General features: G+C 32.8%; 1 protein-coding gene across 1 annotated transcript in view; it reads left to right on the forward strand.

Annotated features, from left to right (window-relative positions):
• The window catches only part of LOC143388114 (uncharacterized), a 48,336-nt gene that overhangs the window by 24,749 nt on the left and 3,203 nt on the right, over nucleotides 1-20,384 (forward strand). The window contains 1 exon segment of the mRNA XM_076842077.2: nucleotides 16,654-16,780. Coding sequence (XP_076698192.2) covers nucleotides 16,654-16,780 — 127 coding nt within the window.

Below are 20,384 nucleotides of genomic sequence, written 5' to 3' on the forward strand. Positions count from 1 at the left end.
ACTGATAAAAGATTTTAATTTATCATTCTGAGATTTTCACATGAGAAGAAAGCATGATAAAATTAGATGACATTGAAAAGAATGAATGTCTCCTAAATGAGGTTTATGTGTCCCAATTAAGGATTTTTAAAAACTGTAATGGGTCCTCAATTGAGGCTCTATTTATTTATTTATTTGTTTATTTATTGTTAGACCATTTTATTAAAATAACCTACAGAAGGGGCTGGGATTGTGGCTCAGCTGTAGAGCGCTCACCTAGCACATGCAAGGCCATGGGTTCGATCCTTAGCACCACATAAAAGTAAATAAATAACCCAGGGAAACATTCCAAACATATCAGGAAACTCTTTTCTTCTGGTGTGGCAGGAAAAAAGAAAAGTGGGACTAACCTGAATTTCAATTACATGCAAGTTTAATCTCTCTCTCTCTCTCTCTCTCTCTCTCTCTCTTTCTCTTTCTCTTTGTACTGGGGATTGACCCCAGGGCCTCATGCTTAGAAGGCAAGCACTCTACAACTGAGCTATTTATTCAGCCCCATTTTTGGGGGAGGAAGACCAGGGATTGAAGTCAGGGGAACTCTACCACTGAGCCATATCTCTACTCCTATTTTGTATTTTACTCAGAGATGGGGTTTCACTGAGTTGCTTAGTGCCTCACCATTGCTGAGACTGGTTTTGAATCATGATCCTTCTGTTTCAGTCTTGTGAACAGCTGGTATTACAGGCATGCACCACCATGCCTGGCCAACTTCAATCTCAAGGGCTTTACATAGCAAATTAGATCAAAGTTTATGTTAATAATTTGGTACATTATTTTAAAAATATATATTTTTAGTTGTTGATAGACCTATATTTTATTTATATATGGAGCTGAGAATCAAATCCAGTGCCTCATATGTGCCAGACAGGATGAGCGACCACTTAGCTCCAGCCCCAGCCCCCTGCTACATTTTTTATGGGGATATTGGAGATTGAACCCAGGAACACTGGACTACTAAGACACATCCCCAGGGTTATTTTATTTTATTTTTTTACTTTATTTAAAGATAGGGTTTCACTGAGTTTCTTAGCACCTCACTTTTGCTGAGGCTGGCTTTGAACTTTTGATCCTTCTTCCTCAGCCTCTTCAGCAACAGGGATTACAGGCCTGCACCAACACACCCAGCCCCTGGTATATTTTTTAATACCTATTTTACATAGATTTTAACCAGTAGCCTTAACTTTTTTCTAATATATGTGTGGATTGAATCCATAACCCAGAAACCAGTGAAACAGGAAATCTATTTTTTATCTCCAACACTGCTTTTGGTTATGACAGTGTCTTAGTTAAAATTCCCCATTAAAGAATTTACTATGTGTTGTTTTCTCATTCTGACCTCCCATTTGACCTAGTTCTGAGTTTTAGAATATCTGAAACAAGGTTCCCAGAGATTCCAAATTTTTTGGAGTATTTAGAAAACACCACTATCTGAGTCTTGCTTTCTAGGAACCAGTTTGAATTTTAAGTGTGTAGCTTCTGAAGGAATAGACTAATTGGATGCTTTGCAGCTGGAAGGCATTTTCTGATATATTTTCTATCTAAAAGGTACTTCATTTGTTTCCTTTTATTAGATACTGTGAATAAAGATACAATAAAAATAGACATGTGGCAATATATTTAGCAAAAGGATTCCTATTTTTTTACATATATATCCAGAGTTATTATTAGTGGATTGTATGACATTTTTTTTTTAACCAAGAATTATTATTTACATCTTTTTATTTATTTAAATACTGGAGATTAACCCCAGGGCACTTTACCAGTGTGCTACATACCCAGTCTCCAACACTTTTATTTATTTTTTTATTGTTGAGAAAGGGATTTACTGAGTTTCTTAGGACCTTGCCAAGTTCTTGATGCTGGACTTTAACTTGAGAATAAACCCCTAGTTTTCTATGTCTTATGCTCCTAAGCCATTGGGAGTACAGGCAGGTACAACCTTGCACTTCTACCCCAATTATTACTGGTGGATTATGTGGCATTTTTATTTTGGGCTTTTAAAGAACCTTAACACTTTTATAAGAAATATATTTATTAAATTTATATTGTCACCAACATTTTTACATATTTGTGTACCCTGGAATCCCTATTAATTATGAGATATTTGCTTGGTTTGTTTAGTTTGGTGCTGAGTATTGAACCCAGGGGTGCATACCACTGAGACACATCCACATTCCTTTTTATGTTATATTTTGAGACAGGCTCTCACTAACTTGATTGTAGCCTTGTTATGTTAATTAGGCTGTCTTTGAACTAACAGTTCTCCTGCATCATTTTTCATAGCTTCTAGAGTTTCAGGCATATGCCACCATACATGACAATTTTAGATTTTTATAATAGCCATTCCAACAGCACTGTATAGGCTGCAGAAAATCTATTTGATTAATGTATTAAATCCCTGAGGCAAGTTTATGTGAAGTAGCAAGTGTAGGAGTGTTGTGTAAAGATTAGCAAGGATTGTGGAATTTGATAGACATTATTATCTAAAGTACATATATGAAGACAGGAATTGATGTGAACATACTTTATATACAAACAGAGGTATGAAAAAGTATTTTGTATGTGTAATAAGAATTGTGATGCATTTCGCTGTCATGTATTTAAAAAATAAAACTGAAAAAATTTGTATTGCTGAGAATCAAACTCAGTGCTTTGCACATGCTAGCAAAGTTGTCTACCACTGAGACACAACTCCAGCCCATGTATCCAACTTTTTATACTCTCTTTGTAGTAATCAGAAACAACTTTAAAAATTAAAATTGCATTTATATTACTTTTCCTAGTACAGTAATGTATTACTAACTAAACTTGTTCTTAGTATTTTTTTAAAATGATCTAATGGATGACTGTTATTTTTTTCCAGAGATTATTTTATCCCTTCTTTAGGGCTTGGTGAAGGGTTTTTTTTTTTTTTTTTTTTTTTTTTTTCCCATAATATGGATGTCTCATTATCAAATGGACCCATGCTAAGTGTGTTGAAAATAATGATTCTAAAAGTTCACACATTCCACACACTTAGAATACTATAGGGGAAAGGAAAAGGACAATATTCACAACCAAGATACTATTTCCCATGGAAGCATAGTATCAGTGTCCAACCTGGAGTGTAATTCATATCTTTCAGTGAAAAGGTTTTTTAAGACCTACAACCATAGGTTTTTGGGATCCTATAAAGAACACTGAATGGCTTTAAATCATTGACTCTTCTTCAAAATAAAATTTCTGCTACCTTCTTAAAAAATAAAGCACTATGAATGAGAAAGGTGAATGAGACTTAAGTTCTGTGGAGGTACTGAGATTGACCTTTAATTATAGTTTATAAATAGTCAAATAAGAAGGGCCTTAGAGTTGTCTCATCTTTTCCAACACATGATATGGAATGCTTAGATGAACTGACATGAAATAATGAAAATTCTTTTCAGGGAAGTGATATCACAGAAATTACTGTGATTTGTAAACTTGCTTGAAATGCCTACCAGTGCTTTGAACTCACCCATGTCTGGTTTTCCCTTATGAGATAACAACCCTCCCTGAAACTTTAGTGATGACTCATAAATTCTGGCTTTATCTGACCAAATAACAACTCATTCTGTAACTTTAGTGGTGCATCATAAATTCTGATGTTATGATCTAAACTTACTAAGTGCTGAACATTTTAGACAATGCTACCTGCCTTTGTATTATGCTTGTCAAATCCTGTTATCCATGTAAGTTCTCAAGACACCCCCCTTTTGCAACTTTTTGTGCTATAAAACTGCAGTCCTAGAGAACTGGAGTGCTGTCTTCTTTTCCCATGGGTTTCAGGAGAGACTGTTATGCTCAAATGCGGGACCCCCACAAGACCATCAAAGACCAAGATTGATGTAAGCAGCAAAGAGGTGTTTATTGCGAGCTAGCTCAGTCCCCACACACACAGCAACTGGTGGCTTAGAGGTCCTGAGCCCAGGGTTTGCAGCAGTTTCTTTGGGAAAGGCAGGTACCTCACATACATAATAGCATCTCTTAGCAAATCATCACACACCTTGGGAAAATCATAAACAACTCTAAAACATGATTAGCACATTCAATGGTAGAAACAAGTTGGGTAAGGGTGATTGGTTAGTACAAGAGGGGGATTCATTTGAACTGATTGGCTTAGGCCACAATGGGAGTATTTGCTGAACTATATGGTTTCCCAAAATGTTATCAACCACCATAAACTACTGGAAAGGTCATCTGGCATCCCAGGTATTTTTCCTGTCTCATGCTGATTGGTGGCTGCTAGGGGGTTGCTATGGGTCCCCACCTAGCCTGACTGAGTCAGGGATACCAGGCATAGCAGATGTCTCCTGTTATTTGTAGAGAAATAACTCAGCAAGATGGGTATGCCCATACCCATAGGAGTGCTCTGTGTGTCTTTCCAAGGACAAGAGTCATGCCCCCTTCCTTGGACAGTCTTTGCTTTGAGGTAGAGGCTGGTTTTTCGCCTTGTACCTTATGTTTTTTATGTATTTTTTTAAAGCTGTAGCTGGACACAATACCTTTATTTCACTTATTTATATTTATCTGGTACTGAGGATTGAACCCAGGGTCTTGCACATGGGAGGTGAGCACTCTACTGCTTAGCCACAATCCCAGTCCCTTATGTGTTGCTTTTTATTGGGCATTTTTACTTTAGGGGTTTCTTCCCAGTTCAGAGTTCAGTCTGTCACCTAAAAACAACAGAGATAAAAAAAATTTAAATAAAATTTGGTAGCTATTTTCATTATTTTATATTAATTCCTGAATAATATATAAGCATATATAATCCATAAACTGAAATGACCTTATATGTAAGTTTAAATGAAAATGTTCTGTTGATTGGGTTAGTTCCATTTATGGAAAAAAAAATCCTTGCCTTAATATAACAGCAGCCTGAGACTCTGGGGTATGTTTCTCAGATTAAAAAAAAAAAAAAAAAAAAAAAGCAGCACGCAACGACCTGAGATTCTAGCTCTTATTCATTCCTGGATTAGATAATATTCCCTGTCACTCAAAAAAAAAAAAAAAAAAAAAAAGGCTCACTTCTCTCAGATTCAATGTTCATGATCTGAAGCCCCTTCCAATCAAGAGCATTTTGTGGTAACTGTCCAATCCTGTGTATCTCCTGGGAGGAGAAGGGTGGGCTTTCACTTCTTATCTCCTGAGTCCTCCATTTTTGCCATTTGTATTCTCACACTTCAGAGTCACAGGTTGTTCTGCTGTGCAGGAACTGACAATCCCAAGTAGCCGTACTCCTGAGAACCAGGCAATAGTGAGTGTGCATTGGTCTAGTGAGGGAGGCTGGGGGAGAATAACAATTGGAACCACAAAACTGGCCGTGTTGAAAACAGGAGCTAGCAGATTGGTCCTCTGGGCAGTCTCTGGAGTCTGCAGGCTTAAGTCCTCCACTGGGCCACTATGTACTCAGTCCTACTGGCCAACCCGGTGGAGAACATGTCAGTGGCAGAGAGTCTTTGCTGCCTTCATTATGCTCGAAGCACATCCTCAGCATCTGCATAAAATACTATGTGGCAGGTGTGTTCCTGCAGCCCAGATGCTGGAGATTGACAGGTGGAATAATTATCAAAATCATATCTCCAAGGGCCATTTTCCTGAAGGAGGGGAGCTGTCATTTTGGAGGACCTAATTTCCTCTTGAGCTAGCTAATTTTCATTTTGACATTCTTTTATTTTTAATTTTTTCATTATTATTATTTGGTTAAAGTTAGGTGAACTGAGGGATACTGTACTACTTAGCCATATCCTTGGTAGTGAAGCCAGATTTACAGATAGGTAGTTAGTGTAGTTAGGTATTGGGTCTAATATCCAGTAAAATCAAGAATGAACACCATATTGAGAATGGAATCAAGGAAAAGGGGAATTGAAAATGTCCCCAAGGCCCTGAACCCATCCCAAGGAAATTTTAATGGAGCAGCTCACAGCAAACCTGGAGATGCTAATCCAAAAGCCCTTCATGCCCAGATTACTCCTTCAGCCCACCTGTCCTCCACACTTTGGGCCTTCCCACCTACATTCCATCACTGCAAGATAAAAGAACAAAGGACAGCTATGTGACAGGAATGTGGGATAGCTGAAGGAAGAGCCTAGCTATAAAAAAGCTAAAAAGACCTTAGTTAAAAAAAAAAAAAATCCCTTTCATGGATTCTATCTCTTGGGTCTCCTTTTTCCTCTGGGGAGAAGTCTTTTCTACTGTCCTTTTATAAAGCTTCTACTTTCCACTCTAAACTTGCCTTGGTGTACTTCTCTGGTGTTATACTTCAGCATTTTGGAAGCAAGAACTCTTAACTAGTAAACAGCCCTAACAGGTTTAAATTTATTTTGAGAAAGATCCTACCTAAGTTGCTGAGATTATTTTTGTTATGTTTGATTTATCTAGACTTGCTATTGCAATAAAGCATACTGTCTTTACATACATATGTATTCATATGAAGATCTTATTCATATTGTGATTCTTTATTATTGTAATATTATAATTTCACAATATATATGAATAGTAGATCATGATATGTTCTTTTTTTCTATTATAATTAAAAAGGTTTTTGGCTAAAGTTACATATAATTTTGTAGATGAATTTTAAAAATTTATGCTTTGGTTTCTTCATTTAAAGTAAAGCTTGTTGATTTTATTTTATTATTGCATTATTGTTGCATTTAATAGTCAGGTTTATTTTGACATAACCATAAAACATGGAATATAATTTGTTCCCCTTCAGTATCCAGTAGTTTCCCTTTCCCTATTCTCCTATATTCTTCTATTGTATATTTATTTATAGTTTTTTTTTTAAATTATTGCTTTATAGAATACACATAAAAGTAGACTTCACTGTGATATATTCATAATTGTACATAGCAATTTTGGTGAGATATATTGTGGGTTAATTTGAAGGAAAATTATCACCTTTATAATGATGAGTTTCATCATCTATACATGGGTTGTATAATTCAGTCTTTTATGGGCTTTTATTTTCTCATAAGTTCTGCATACTTTGTGTCTAAAAATGTACACATGTGCAATACCACTTGCATAAGGCACCTATGTAAAATTTATACATAGTGTTTTATGCTCTTTTTTAAACTGGATATATTATGAAATGTGACTGGCCCTGGTGACCATTTTTCCTACAGATTATTATTTATCTCTTCCAAGATATGTATTGTATTGAACCATGCCCTTGGGCTTCAAGTGTTTGGGTGAGTACCATTGCATATTTATATGTTATCATGATCATATATGCTCTAATTTTAGTAAGTCTCTGTCATGGGGAGTATCATGTATATTAAATAGGAAAATAGTTTCCACAAATAGATACTAATTTAAACTCCTTTTGAGTTAATGATTGTGAATTTGTTTTAAATGTGCATCAATATTACTTAATTTTTCCCATGATGGGTTTTTATTTTGTATTTCTTAAATTTCTAAAGATTTTGAATTTTTATTGTTAATAAACATATCTCATGTATAATTTTCAGTTCAAACTTCTGTTCTTTATATCTTTTTGGCTTAAAAATGAGAAAATGGATCAAAAAAATGCAGCTAGGAATTGATTTCAAGAAAAAGTTTTAAATTATTTTTTAAAATTGACATTTTTCTTTCCTCATCATTTATTATATGTTTTTTTTGTGTGATTTTAAGGATAGGTTATTTAAAGTGGATTCTAGGGCTTATCTTTGTTAATTACTACAGGAAAAAATAAATAAGAAATTTCTCTACATTATGGCTGCAGGAAAATGAATAAATTTCTTCAAAATCATATGGTAATAAAATTGTTAAATGACATATTTACAAAACATCCACTCCTTAAAATTTTTTTTCTATAATATTTTTGGCAGTGAATCATGAATTCTATTAATATAAAATCATGGAATAAAATTTGGCCAATCCTAGAAATATTCATATATAATTTGTTTTTTTACTTAATGACATGTGGAGATCGAAACTATTGAACATATTTATTTTTAGAAATAGTTACTTTTTTGTTTTTCAGTTTCTAATAAGGCTTTTAGATTTATTTTTTACTGAGTCACTCAGGGCCACTGATGTGTTTTTTTCATTTTGTAATCTCCAGGCATTTACCCTTCTAAGAAATCTGGCTTGAGAGCTCTGTTTCTGAAGAGTTTCTTAATATGAAAGAAAAAAAAAGTATTTATGTTGCCCCTGAAATGTATTCTCAATGCACTCTCTTCAAAACTGAGAGAAAATAATATTTCCCCAGATTGACATCCCTGTGTCAGGAGCTAAGAATACATTGATGGTCTCTGAAGAAATTTCATGCAGTTCTGTCTCTGGGTAGTTTTTTGTGGGCTGCTTAACTGCCATTTAGTATCCTGATACCCATGTTTCTTCATTTGTACTATGGGAATAAATTTAGACAGCACAGATGAATAATGCTCTTCATGGAGGCTATGAATACCTGTATGTTCTGTAGTGCACAGCTGACAAAGCCCCTGGAAGACACTGTGCAGATTCCAATTGGTTAACCATTATCTGCCACTCACATGAATTTTCTTTCAAAAGCTCGTAATAACCTTTTCACTTTAGGCATCCATATCATCCATATTCCCAAGTATAAAAGTTTGAATCTTTCTTTTTCTGAATTGCAGGTTCCATTTCTCTTATGGTTCAATGTGGTGCAAATAATTATGTTTTTTTTGTCTTTCTTTTACACTGTGTTTCTAATAAAAATGTTCTCTGCTTCAAGCCTATATTTCCCATGTCCAGCTATGTTTAGAAAATTGTATTTGATAATTTATAAAGGAGAGTTGAGAATACTTCTTGTTCTTGTCTTCCTTCCTTAGAAACTGAACCAGAACTATGCTTGACCCTGTAAAGGGAGCACCATAACCAATCAGATATATAGAAAAAAAGTTGATTGATTGTATATTCTCTTCTAAGAATTCTCTGTTCAGATCTTTCGCCCATTTCCTGATTGGGTTTTTGTTGTTGTTATTATCATTATTATTATTTGCTTAGCTTTTTGAGTTCGTTATGTACCCTAGATATTAGTGCTCTATCTGATGTGTGAGGGGTAAAAACTTTATTCTAGGATGTAGGCTTTCTCTTCACCTCACAGATTTGTTTCTTTTGCTGAGAATAAACTTTTTAGATTGATTCCATCCCATTTATTGATTATTTGTTTTAATTCTTGTGCTATAGGTGTCTTATTAAGAAAATTGGGGCCTAATCCCACATGATAAAGATTAGAGCCTGTGTTTTATTGTATTAGATGTAGAGTCTCTGGTTTAATTCTTAGGTTCTTGATGCACTTTGAGTTGAGTTTTGTGCATGGTGAGTGATAGTGATTTGTTGAAAAGGCTATATTTTCTTCAGTGCAAGTTTTGGCAACTTTGTCTAATATTTTATAATTATAATTTTGTGGGTTAGTCTCTGTGTCCTCTATTCTGTACCATTCGTCTTCCAATCTGTTTTTTTTTTTTTTTTGTGTGTGTGTGTGTGTGTGTGTTTGTTTGGGTTTTTTGCCAATGCCATGTTGTTTTGTTACCATTGTCTGTAATCTAGTTTAAGGTCTGGTATAGTGATGCCACCTGCTTCATGCTTCCTGCTAAGGATTGCTTTAGTTAATCTTGGTCTCTTATTTTTCCAAATAAATTTCATGGTTGCCTTTTCTATTTCTATGAGGAATGCCATTGGGATTTTAATCAGAATTGCAGTAAATCTGTATAGTGCTATTGGTAGTATGGTCATTTTGATAATATTAATTCTGCCTATTCATGAGCAAGGTAGATATTTCCATCTTCTAAGATCTTTTTTGAATTTTTTCTTTAGGGTTTTCTTGTTTAGGTCTTTCATCTCTTTAATTAAGTTGCTTCCCAAGTATCTTATTTTTTTGAAGTTATTGTAAATGGGGTAGTTATCTTCATTTCTTTCTCAAAAGATTTTTCACTAATATACAGAAATGACTTTGATTTATGGGTGTTGATTTTATATCCTGCTACTTTGCTAAATTTATATACTAGTTCTAGATATTTTCTGGTGGAGCTTTTTGAGTTTTCTAGGTATATAATCATATCTGGCAGGTAAATGGATAGCATTGGAGAAGTGATGCTAGCCAATTCCAAAAAAAAAACAAAAACAAAAAACAAAAAAACGATGGCAAATGTTTTGTCTTATATAAAGAGGCTGACTCATAATGGGGTAGGTAGGGGGAGCATGAGAGAAATAGATGGATTCTAGATAGAGCAGAGAGGTGGGAAGAAAAGAAAGAGGGCAGGGAATTAGCCAGGATGGTGGAATGTAATAGAGTTCATCATCAAAAGTACATGTATGAAGAATCAAATTGGTATCACCATACTTTATATACAACCAGGGATATGAAAAATTGTGCTGTATACATAGAATAAGAATTGTAATGCTTCTGTTGTAATTTATTTAAAAAATCGATAAAATATATGAGAAAAATTGTTTATAAATTATATACACTAAGTATATGCATGTTATACATAGAATACATGCATATATATATATATATATATATATATATATATTTATATGTAGATCTAGAGGAAGGCAAATCTCTTTCCTGAATTTTAAAAAACAATTTATTAATTTGTTCTAACTTTCTATTAGAACAGAATGCATTTCACTTCATAGTACACAAGTGGAGCACAAAAATTTATTTCTCTTATACAGAAAGTATAGTTACAAAACCCATGTAACTCTACTTTGTGTACAAAATATTTCCATCTCATTCCACCATCTTACTTACCTCTATACCGTCTCCCATCACCTTCCTCCCCTTTGTCTTATTCAAAGTTTCTTCATTTCTTCCATGCTACCTCCCACTTCCCTCATTGTGAATTAGCATCCACTTAGCAGAGTAAACATTAGGTCTTTGGTTTAGTGGATTGGTTTACTTGCCTTAACATGATATTCTCCAACTCCATCCATTTACTTCCCAATTCCGTAATTTTATTCTCTTTTAATGCTCAGTAATATTCCACTGTGTATATAGAAAATATTTTCTTTTTCCATTCATCTATTGAAGAGCATTATAGATTGGTTCTATAGTTTACCTATTGTGAATTGTTTTGCTATGAACATTTATGTGGATATGTATAACAGCACTGTATTATGCTGTTTTCAGCTCTTGTTGGTTTAAACTGAGGAGTGGGATAGCTGAGTCAATGATGGTTCCATTCCAAGTTTTCTAAGGGATCTCTATTCTTTTCCAGATTGGTGTCACCAATTTAGAGTCCTACCAACAGTGTAACAGTGGGCCTTTTTCCTCATATCCTCATCAACATATATTTTTGCTTGTATTTTTAATAACTGCCATTCTGATTGGAGTAATATTAAATTTTAGAGTAGTTTTGACTTGCAATTCTTTAATTGCTAGACATGTTGAACACTTTTTATTGATTGATTGGTTGTTTATCTTCTAAGAAGTGTGTCTCTTCAGTACCTTAGCCCATTTTATTTAATGATTGGGAAATTTGTTTTTTGGCATTAAGTTTTTTAAGTTCTTTATATATCCTGGAAATTAGGGGTTCTATCTTATGTGCATGTGGTAAAAATTTGCTCCAATTCTCATGTATCACTTTTCACCTCACTGATTGTTTCTTTTGCTGAAAAGAATCTTTTCAGTTTGAATTCATCCCATTTAGTGACTCTTGTTTCTATTTCTTGTGCTTTAGTAGTATTCCTAAAGAAGCAAAATTTCAAATCCCCTACCTGGGATTACAGGTTTATGACATCATGCATCTACCTGAAAACATTTGTGGCAACATTTCAGATCTTCTCAGATTTTGTTGTGGATTCTGGAGTGGGGAGATCATCCGAATCAAAACTCCATGCATTTTTTCCTCCAGGAGGGGGGTGAGATACTTTATAGGTATCTCAGTTTTTCTTTCCTCCTGAATTCATTCTCCTTCTTTTTGGAGATTGTGGTATTGTGGATTGAGTCAGAGGTACTGTACCACTTAGCTACATACCTGCTACTTTTTTATTTGTTTTTGTCTTCAGATAGTTGCTGAGTGTGATTTTTAATTTGTGCCCCAGTATTGTGAGTTGTATTTATATATCCGAATTTATATATCCGAATTTTAGTACACTAGCCAACTATAAGATTTTCTGCAGTTTGAGCACAGCTATTAGAATGGCTACTCTCAAAAAGTGGAATAGTAAGTAGTACTCCAATTATGGATATGGAAGAAGGAATTACTGTGCTAGACTATAGGAAATTTAGAATTAAATATGCTGTATTTCAAACACAAATCAGTCTTCTTTTACTCATATTAACACTGCATTTGGGCATTTTGTACCAATAATATGGTATATTGCTCAAATCAGGATAATGCTCAAGTGCATTCTAGTCATCTCTTGGTAGATTTTTTTTTCAATTTTCCAATGTGTGTGCCTCTAATTCCTTTACAGTTTTAAGAAGGACTCAAAAGGGGGGTACATATTTATTTGGTGTATCCATAAATGGAGGGAGGCTTATATTCTGCTTTTATTTTATTTTTTATAATTATCTCTCTTTATATCTTTTGTTTGGTGGATGCTTGTTTATAATTCCAGTGTCGCACACATTCTGCATACAACTTCCTACTTGTGATCTCTGCCTCTTGTTCTAACATCTACCTTGAGGTTGAATTGTAGCATTCACTCACATTAAATATTTTATTGATATGTTTTGATTTATATATTTATAATACTTAACAATAAAAAGATATTTTCATACATATGAATTGCCCTGTGTAGTTTTCTTTTTTTTAAGAGAGAGAGAGAGAGAGAGAGAGAGAGAGAGAGAGAGAGAGAGAGAGAATTTTTTAATATTTATTTTTTAGTTCTCGGCGGACACAAATCTTTGTATGTGGTGCTGAGGATCGAACCCGGGCCGCATGCATGCCAGGCGAGCGTGCTACAGCTTGAGCCACATCCCCAGCCCCCTATGTAGTTTTCTATATTGTGATTTCTTTATCTTAATATTACTACACTGTTGTAATATTATAACATGTATTAGTGTAAGGTAATGATCACTAGTACATTTGCTCTTATATATGAGAGAGTTCTTGGCTAATTTTACATACACTTAGCTTTCCATGAAAATTTTAGAGAAGTTTTTGCTTTGATTTCTTCTTTAACAAAAAGTAAAGCATGGTACAATTTTGACCAGTTATTATTATAGGTTAACTTGGGAAAAATGGTCATTTTTATAATAGTTTTATCTTTTGTAATTATGTTGAATATTTGAGTCTTTTATGTGCTTTTCTGTATTTTCACTTTCTCAAATACTGAATATTCCTTTTGTAAATATACTTGCATATGAAATGCAATATTCATGTGACATCGGCATAAAACATTCATGGTATTTTATAGTATTTGTCAAACTGGATAGAATACATCAACAAAAATTCTAGCTCCTAGAATTTACTTTTTATAAAATTTAATAATTATTTCTTCCTCTTTAACTATGCCCCTTGGTTTCAACTCTGGAGGAATATGGCTGTTTTCTCATGTACAGTTGCGGTAATTTTAGTCTCTGTTTCTTGTGTGGGTGTATCGTATACATTCGATTAAAAAACAGTTTCTACAAATGGATAATAAAAGCTTAAATTATTATTTTCCTCTTTTGTGAATGCAAAGTGGCTCTTCAAGAATTTATTCTGCTTTTCTTTTGCAATTTGTTGTATTTTTTCTTCTTATAAGTGTTTGATTATATGTGAGGAAATTAGTTTTATTTTTAATACCTCATCACTTTTGCAACTTTTAATGTAATCATTTGATTAATAGATTTTTTTGTGTTAATATTTTGTAATTCATAAGTTTAAACCTGTTGTATTGTATGATTTTGAAAAAAAGACTATTTTTTTCTTTTGTGATATTAGAGATTCAACCACAGTGTCCTATTGCTGAGCATATTATCAGCTCTGTTTTAAATTTTATTTCCAGAAGAGATTTGGTCAATTTCTTCAGTTGGCCTTAAATTTTGAACTTCATGCCTTAGACTCCAGAATAGAAGATATTTCAGGTGTGCACCACCATATGCACCCTGTATTTTTTATGTAAACTTTTGAGCTTTGTACTTTCTTATATTTCAGTATTATTTATTAATAACTTATATTCGGCATTTAATGTGTCAAAACAAGTTGTTATGTTTTATGAGTGAAGGGATACAATAGAATTTATTATCATACTGTTTCCCCAACATCCTAGCATCTTTCTTTGGAATGAATGCCATTTTTTCCCTCTTCCCTGCACTGTAATCTTCATTATGTATCACTTCCTAAATAACAAGAGACTTATTAAGAGTTTTGTTATTTTTGTTGTTGTTTTCTATAGTTCCACCATTTATTTTATTATGAGGTTTACCCTGATTGATTTAACTTCATAACATCAATCATGTGGCATCATGGTACTTTGACAGCAGTAGACTTTATGTACAACAGTGAATATAGCAAATATCTTAGCCATGTACTCATCTATACCATCTAGGTTCTTGTCATTACACTCAGAGAATTGGAAAATTGCAGAAGAATCTTAGGATAAATTTTTAGAATGTATTTCCATCAAGTGAGAAATCATTATGTATGTATATATTTGCAATTATATACTATATAATTGACATAATTTGTATTTGTTGAATTTTGAAATTTGCCAGTGCTTTTATAATTGTATCTGCTTTTTTTTTTTCTTTTTTATTTGTACTGAAGGTTGAACCCAGGGGTGCTTTACCATGAAGCCACATCCTCAGTACTTTTTTTATATTTTATTTAGAGACAGAGTCTTGCTGAGTTGCTAAGTGCCTCAGTAAGTTGCTCAATGCAATATGTATAAGACGTCTTAGAATTTATGATCCTTTTTCCTTATCATCCTCAGTCACTGGAACTACAGTTGTCCATCACTATACCTTACTAATTTGATATTGGTAACTAACTCTGTATTATGTTCATCTTCAATAATTTCTAATTTTGCTCTTTTGCTTAAAATTTTCTTTACTTTTAGTTTATAAAATTTACTTTTCATTGTGATGGATGATTTGATAATAAATTCTAGTCATCTTATGGCTTACTGTTTTTTTCTGTATGTTTTATTTTCAAACTTAAGTTTAGATGAATTCCAATTTTTGCAGCTGTATGGAGGTCTAAGTGAAACATAATAACCTGTATGGATATTGTTAAAGAAATGGAACCACAATTTAACCCAGTTTTTCGACTGCACTGTATATACCCGAAGGACATAAAATCAGCACACTACATTGACTCTGCCACATTAATGTTTATAGCAGCACAATTCACAATAGCTAAGCTATAAAACCAACCATTCAATGATGAATGGGTCCATTCAATGAAGACAGGATAAAAAATTGTTGCTTATGTACACAATAAAGTATTAATCAGCCATAAAGAAAAATGACTTTAAGACATTTGCCAGTAAATGGATGAATCTGGAGATTTTATGCTAAGTAAAACAAAACATTTCTTTAAAACCAAGGGTTGAAATTTATTGCTGATATGTGAAATCTAAAGCTCATAACGCAGGGAAGAGTAAGAAAAGAAGTTCAATAGATTGCACATTAGTAATAAATAAATAAATAAATAAATAAGAGGGAAGGGGATAGAAATATTAAATATATATATATATATATACATATATATATATATATATATATATATATATATATATATACCTAAATGAATTCTACCATCATAGCCACCAACAAGAACAGTATTTTAATAAGGATAATATATATCTCATGCTTGCATAATACCATTAAAAAATTGATTTTACTATTAGGTAGAACTAGAAAGAACCAATAGAATAAAAAACAAATTATATTTGTTTGAAGAGCTATATGTATGTTCTATTATAAACATCATAAAATATATACATCAAAGATTATACATATATATGACAATATATATATATATATATATATATATATATATAGTGTGTGTGTGTGTGTGTGTGTGTGTGTGTGTGTATATATATATATATATATATATATATATATATATATATATATATATTATATTCTGTTGAAAATTCTTAAAATTATAAAAAAGAAAATCCAAACAGGATTGTTTTTTCTATTTTTTATGTTAATAACCTACATAAATACCATAAAATATTTGAACTTAAATTCACTATTAAATATTTCCATTAAGTGGTCCGTCTACCTTGTTACATTTCAAAATTTCTCTTATACCATTGATATTGGAATTACTAGAGATCTCACTACATATTCAGAACAGCCAGCTGCCTCAGAGAAATAACAAATAAAGTTCTACACTGTAGTGTATAATTTGTACACTCAAAATTTGAGGATTCTCTTTCTTAATTACCATAATTTTCTCATCTGAACAATATGTATAATTTGGATCATGATATAAAAAATTAGAAAATATATATTTTTGTGGTTAAGCCTAAGTTTTATGTTGTGTTTCATAAATGTGGAGTATATATATTTTGGAACTTAAATCACTTTTTCTGCAAAACTAGATAATAGTATCATTGTGTTCCAAAACACCACCTAAATGATAGTCTACTAACTCTCATTTCAACTTCAATTACATTACAGACTGTGCAAATGTTCATGTGGTCAATGTGTTATTTATTTGCCTATTCTTATTTTAGGAACTATTAACATTCAGGGATATAGCCATTGAATTTACTGAAGAGGAATGGGAATGCCTTCAGCCTGCTCAGAAAAAATTATATAGAGATGTGATGTTAGAGAACTATAGAAACTTGGCCTTCCTGGGTAAGTTTAATTTCCCTTTAAAAATTTTAATTAACAATTATTATTTAATTTACTTCTGTTGCAGAGTGTCTCCTGGGAACTTCTCTATAAGAATGAGTTTCAGATTTGTGTTTCAAAGAAAAAGGGCATTTTTAGTACAGATATTTTACTCTTTAATATATATCATTTTATTTTACTCTTTCTCTCTCTCTTTTTTGCTGTGTTATGCATACTTAACTTTAGATAAGTAGTAGCTAGCATAATTTAGTGATGTAAACTATTGTAGCCTAAACATAGCATGGGACACAGTTGAGACATTAAAATGTCAAGGAGAATACCAAACTAAAAAATGTTGACAGAGTAGTTATTCAGCAGAAAATATTTTCCGAAGCTTAGGTATATTTCTTTTGATTGTAATCATTAAACACATACTGCCTTTCAATGATCACATTTTCAAATTCTTTGTAGTCCCCTGTTTTCTTCTTAAGTGATGTCCCAGTTTATTCAGATTAACCTCCAAAATTTACCTTTTGTTTTGAGGACCAGCATGATCTATTACAAATCTTCTTGTGAGGAAACGTATATAGAAGCAAACAGAAGAGAGAGACACACAGTGAAAAGGAAAAAAGAAAAAACTGGCCACTCGTCTTCACAGCTGCAAATAGTATACCCCAAAATTACATAGCTTCTGTTACCATGACTAAATTCTAAGCTAGTATTATTTTAACCCCAAGTAATAGCTAACCAAGATAAGGTACAGTTACTACAAACAGAGAGCCCCTTCTCCCTAAGGACATTACCACAGAAACTAGATAGTGCACCTGTAGAGCTGTCTTAATAGCTTCAGGGAGAAATTGCTGGGCATTACTATTGTGGGATTCAGGGTTCCAGTTACCATCAGTCTCACACTTTCCTGTCTATTTCCAAGGTCAAAATATCTAGAGCCCCCCTCTTCTTTTTTAAGGCCTTTTGAATAAATAATATTACTTACCTCCTTAATGCTGGTGGGGGCAAAAAATAAGGCAGCCATAGACAACAGCAAGTGCCAACATCAGTAAACATCCACCGTTGAATATTTTTTGACCCAGACAAAATTGAGTAAACATGAAGTTAGCCAATCCAACAAGTCTAAACATCTATCATCTTGCTGGACCTTATTAATGATATTTTTAAAGTAATCTAACTCTTTTCAAATAAAATTACTATTATCACTTAAATTGAAGGAACACGTTATTAAACTTCTGATATCCATTCTGATGTAACAATAGCAGACCATCAATTGCAGCATGATTGTTAAGTATGGCTTGGCAATGTTATTTTTGTTCCGTATTAAGCATATTAATGGCCATGGAGGCATGAGTAATACTTTTTATGATAGCATAGGCGAGTTTCATAGTAGTTTTGTAAGCCCATAGAGCTAGTCCAGGGAAACCTCCTAAGGAGAAAGTCAAAGCATCAAGTTCTGCATTAGAGAGGAGGTTCACTGAATCATCACGGTTTTTATCAAGTGGAATAGACCTTTTATGAATAAATTGCACAGGATGGTGACCTCTTAAATACTATGTGGATGGTAAGGACACAGTTACTCTGCTAAGACAACAGTGAATACCATCAGACATTTTTGCAGGTATATAACAATTTCATCCAAGTGAGTCAAGATATTGTAATGGGTTTTAAAAGTCCAGGATCTGGCAGTACTTCATTTCCCACAGCTGGTGTACAAAAACAGTGCAACATTGTTATTAAAATCAAAGCATTTAGAGAGCTTTGTGTGAGTTTAGCCATCAAAGCAGTAACTAAGTTATCCAGATACATTCTAACCCCATTTTAGCCAACATATGTTAAGCTGATGTTGTTAATGATTTTATATTCCCCCAAGTAACTGGAATTATAGTATCTTGGGTTCCTCTTTTAATGTTTCTCCTCTTTTGAGGAGAATGATTATTCTCTTGTTTAGAGAAAATCTTCTCTTCCAGAGTTAAAGGAAACTTATGAATCATATTGTGAAGTCCCTGATGTACATTTATAATTCCTATGTTTCATGCATGAAGCTAGAGTCCCAACAGAACATGTTGGCATAAGTGTAGCAGTCCATGCTTTTCCCCACATGATCAAAGGCATAGGATCTTGTCATGCTGTTCAGGTGGAATCTTACATATTACATCATTTTTTTTTTTTTTTTGGTACTGGCTTTTTAAAAATAAAATGTCTATTCAATGCAGATGAACACTTTTGAGTATCAACTTTATGTTGTATACTGAGCACATTAACTGTAAATAAAACAATGTTTAATGCATATTAATATGAGAGAGGTTAGATCTTTGTTTCTGTTTTAAAAGGCAAGTATTAGGGTACAATTTGCTCACTCAACAAAAGCTTTTCCAAAAGGATTATGAGAAATTTTATGATTTAAAACTGTATCTCATTGATTAAAAATTGTGCAAAAAGCATGAGTTGTAAAGGCTGGGGCATTATTTATCTTTAAACAAATAGGGCCTCTAGGAGCAGATTATGAGTGGTTTCTTTCCATGCTGTCTGCTGAAACTGACTTGGCAGTTTCTTTTTTTGATATTCAATTCTGTTAGTGATTTTTTTCTTTTGTTTTGTATTTTGCAATAATCCATCAATAATCAGAACTATTTTGAAGTGAATAACTCATTATACTTCTACTTTGTAAGTTTTCTACATTTCGTATTTTTTTCTATTTTGATTAATGATTTAATTTTTGGATCATTGCTTTTTATTGTGGCAGGCTTGCATTATTTTTACAGTTACCTTTATATATCCTATAGGTTTTTAATTTTTACAGTATTTCACAAGTTATTTACACTTGTCTTAAACTTGGTTCTGCTTGATAAGCCTCTCCCATATTGGTAGAATTTCTGCTTTGCACACTAGGAATACTTCTCTCATTTTTTTCTTAAAGAATTACTCACATACACAATTTGTGCTTATTTATATTAGTATTTTTTGTCTCAATTTCACTTTGTAAACTTTCTTTAAATAGTTATTTAGTGTTCTTTGAGTAATTCATAACTGTCAGTATCCTAATGTTCAGTTCTTAATATTTTTTTTCTTTTTTTTTTTTTGTCACTTGGATTAAGGAATGCTTCTGTTTGTTTATATTTGCTGTGCTATTTTGTATTTGTTCATTAATGGAGCCAACAGTAGATTATATAGTCCATTTTGAGGGAAAAAAGTATAAAAACTTTTAAATAAATAAAAATAGGTGTATCCTTGTAATATTTGCCAATTTGGAGGCCATGCAAAAGTACTTCATGTTTGAGGGAAGTCACAGAAATTTAGAAACAGCATAAATCAAACAATTTTAGAAAGGCTTGTGTTGTAGGTAAGTGACATAGAATTTTAGGGGTTAATCTCAAGCACCACACATGAAAAATAAAAGTTGTAGAACCTAAAGATGCAGAAATGCCAGTACTAAATATCTATCAATGAACAGTTAAATCAGAAAATTGAAGAGATACCTCTGCTTTTGTGTTTAGTGCAAACATTGTTCTCAGTATTAAAGGTACAGACTGAATGTACTTATTTTAGCTTAATTTCATGTTATGTATGCAAAATATATTTATCCCAGTGTATTAGGCATTGTTTTTTTTTTTTTTAT

Source organism: Callospermophilus lateralis, chromosome 17 (genome assembly GCF_048772815.1).
Source record: "Callospermophilus lateralis isolate mCalLat2 chromosome 17, mCalLat2.hap1, whole genome shotgun sequence".
Taxonomy (NCBI): domain Eukaryota; kingdom Metazoa; phylum Chordata; class Mammalia; order Rodentia; family Sciuridae; genus Callospermophilus; species Callospermophilus lateralis.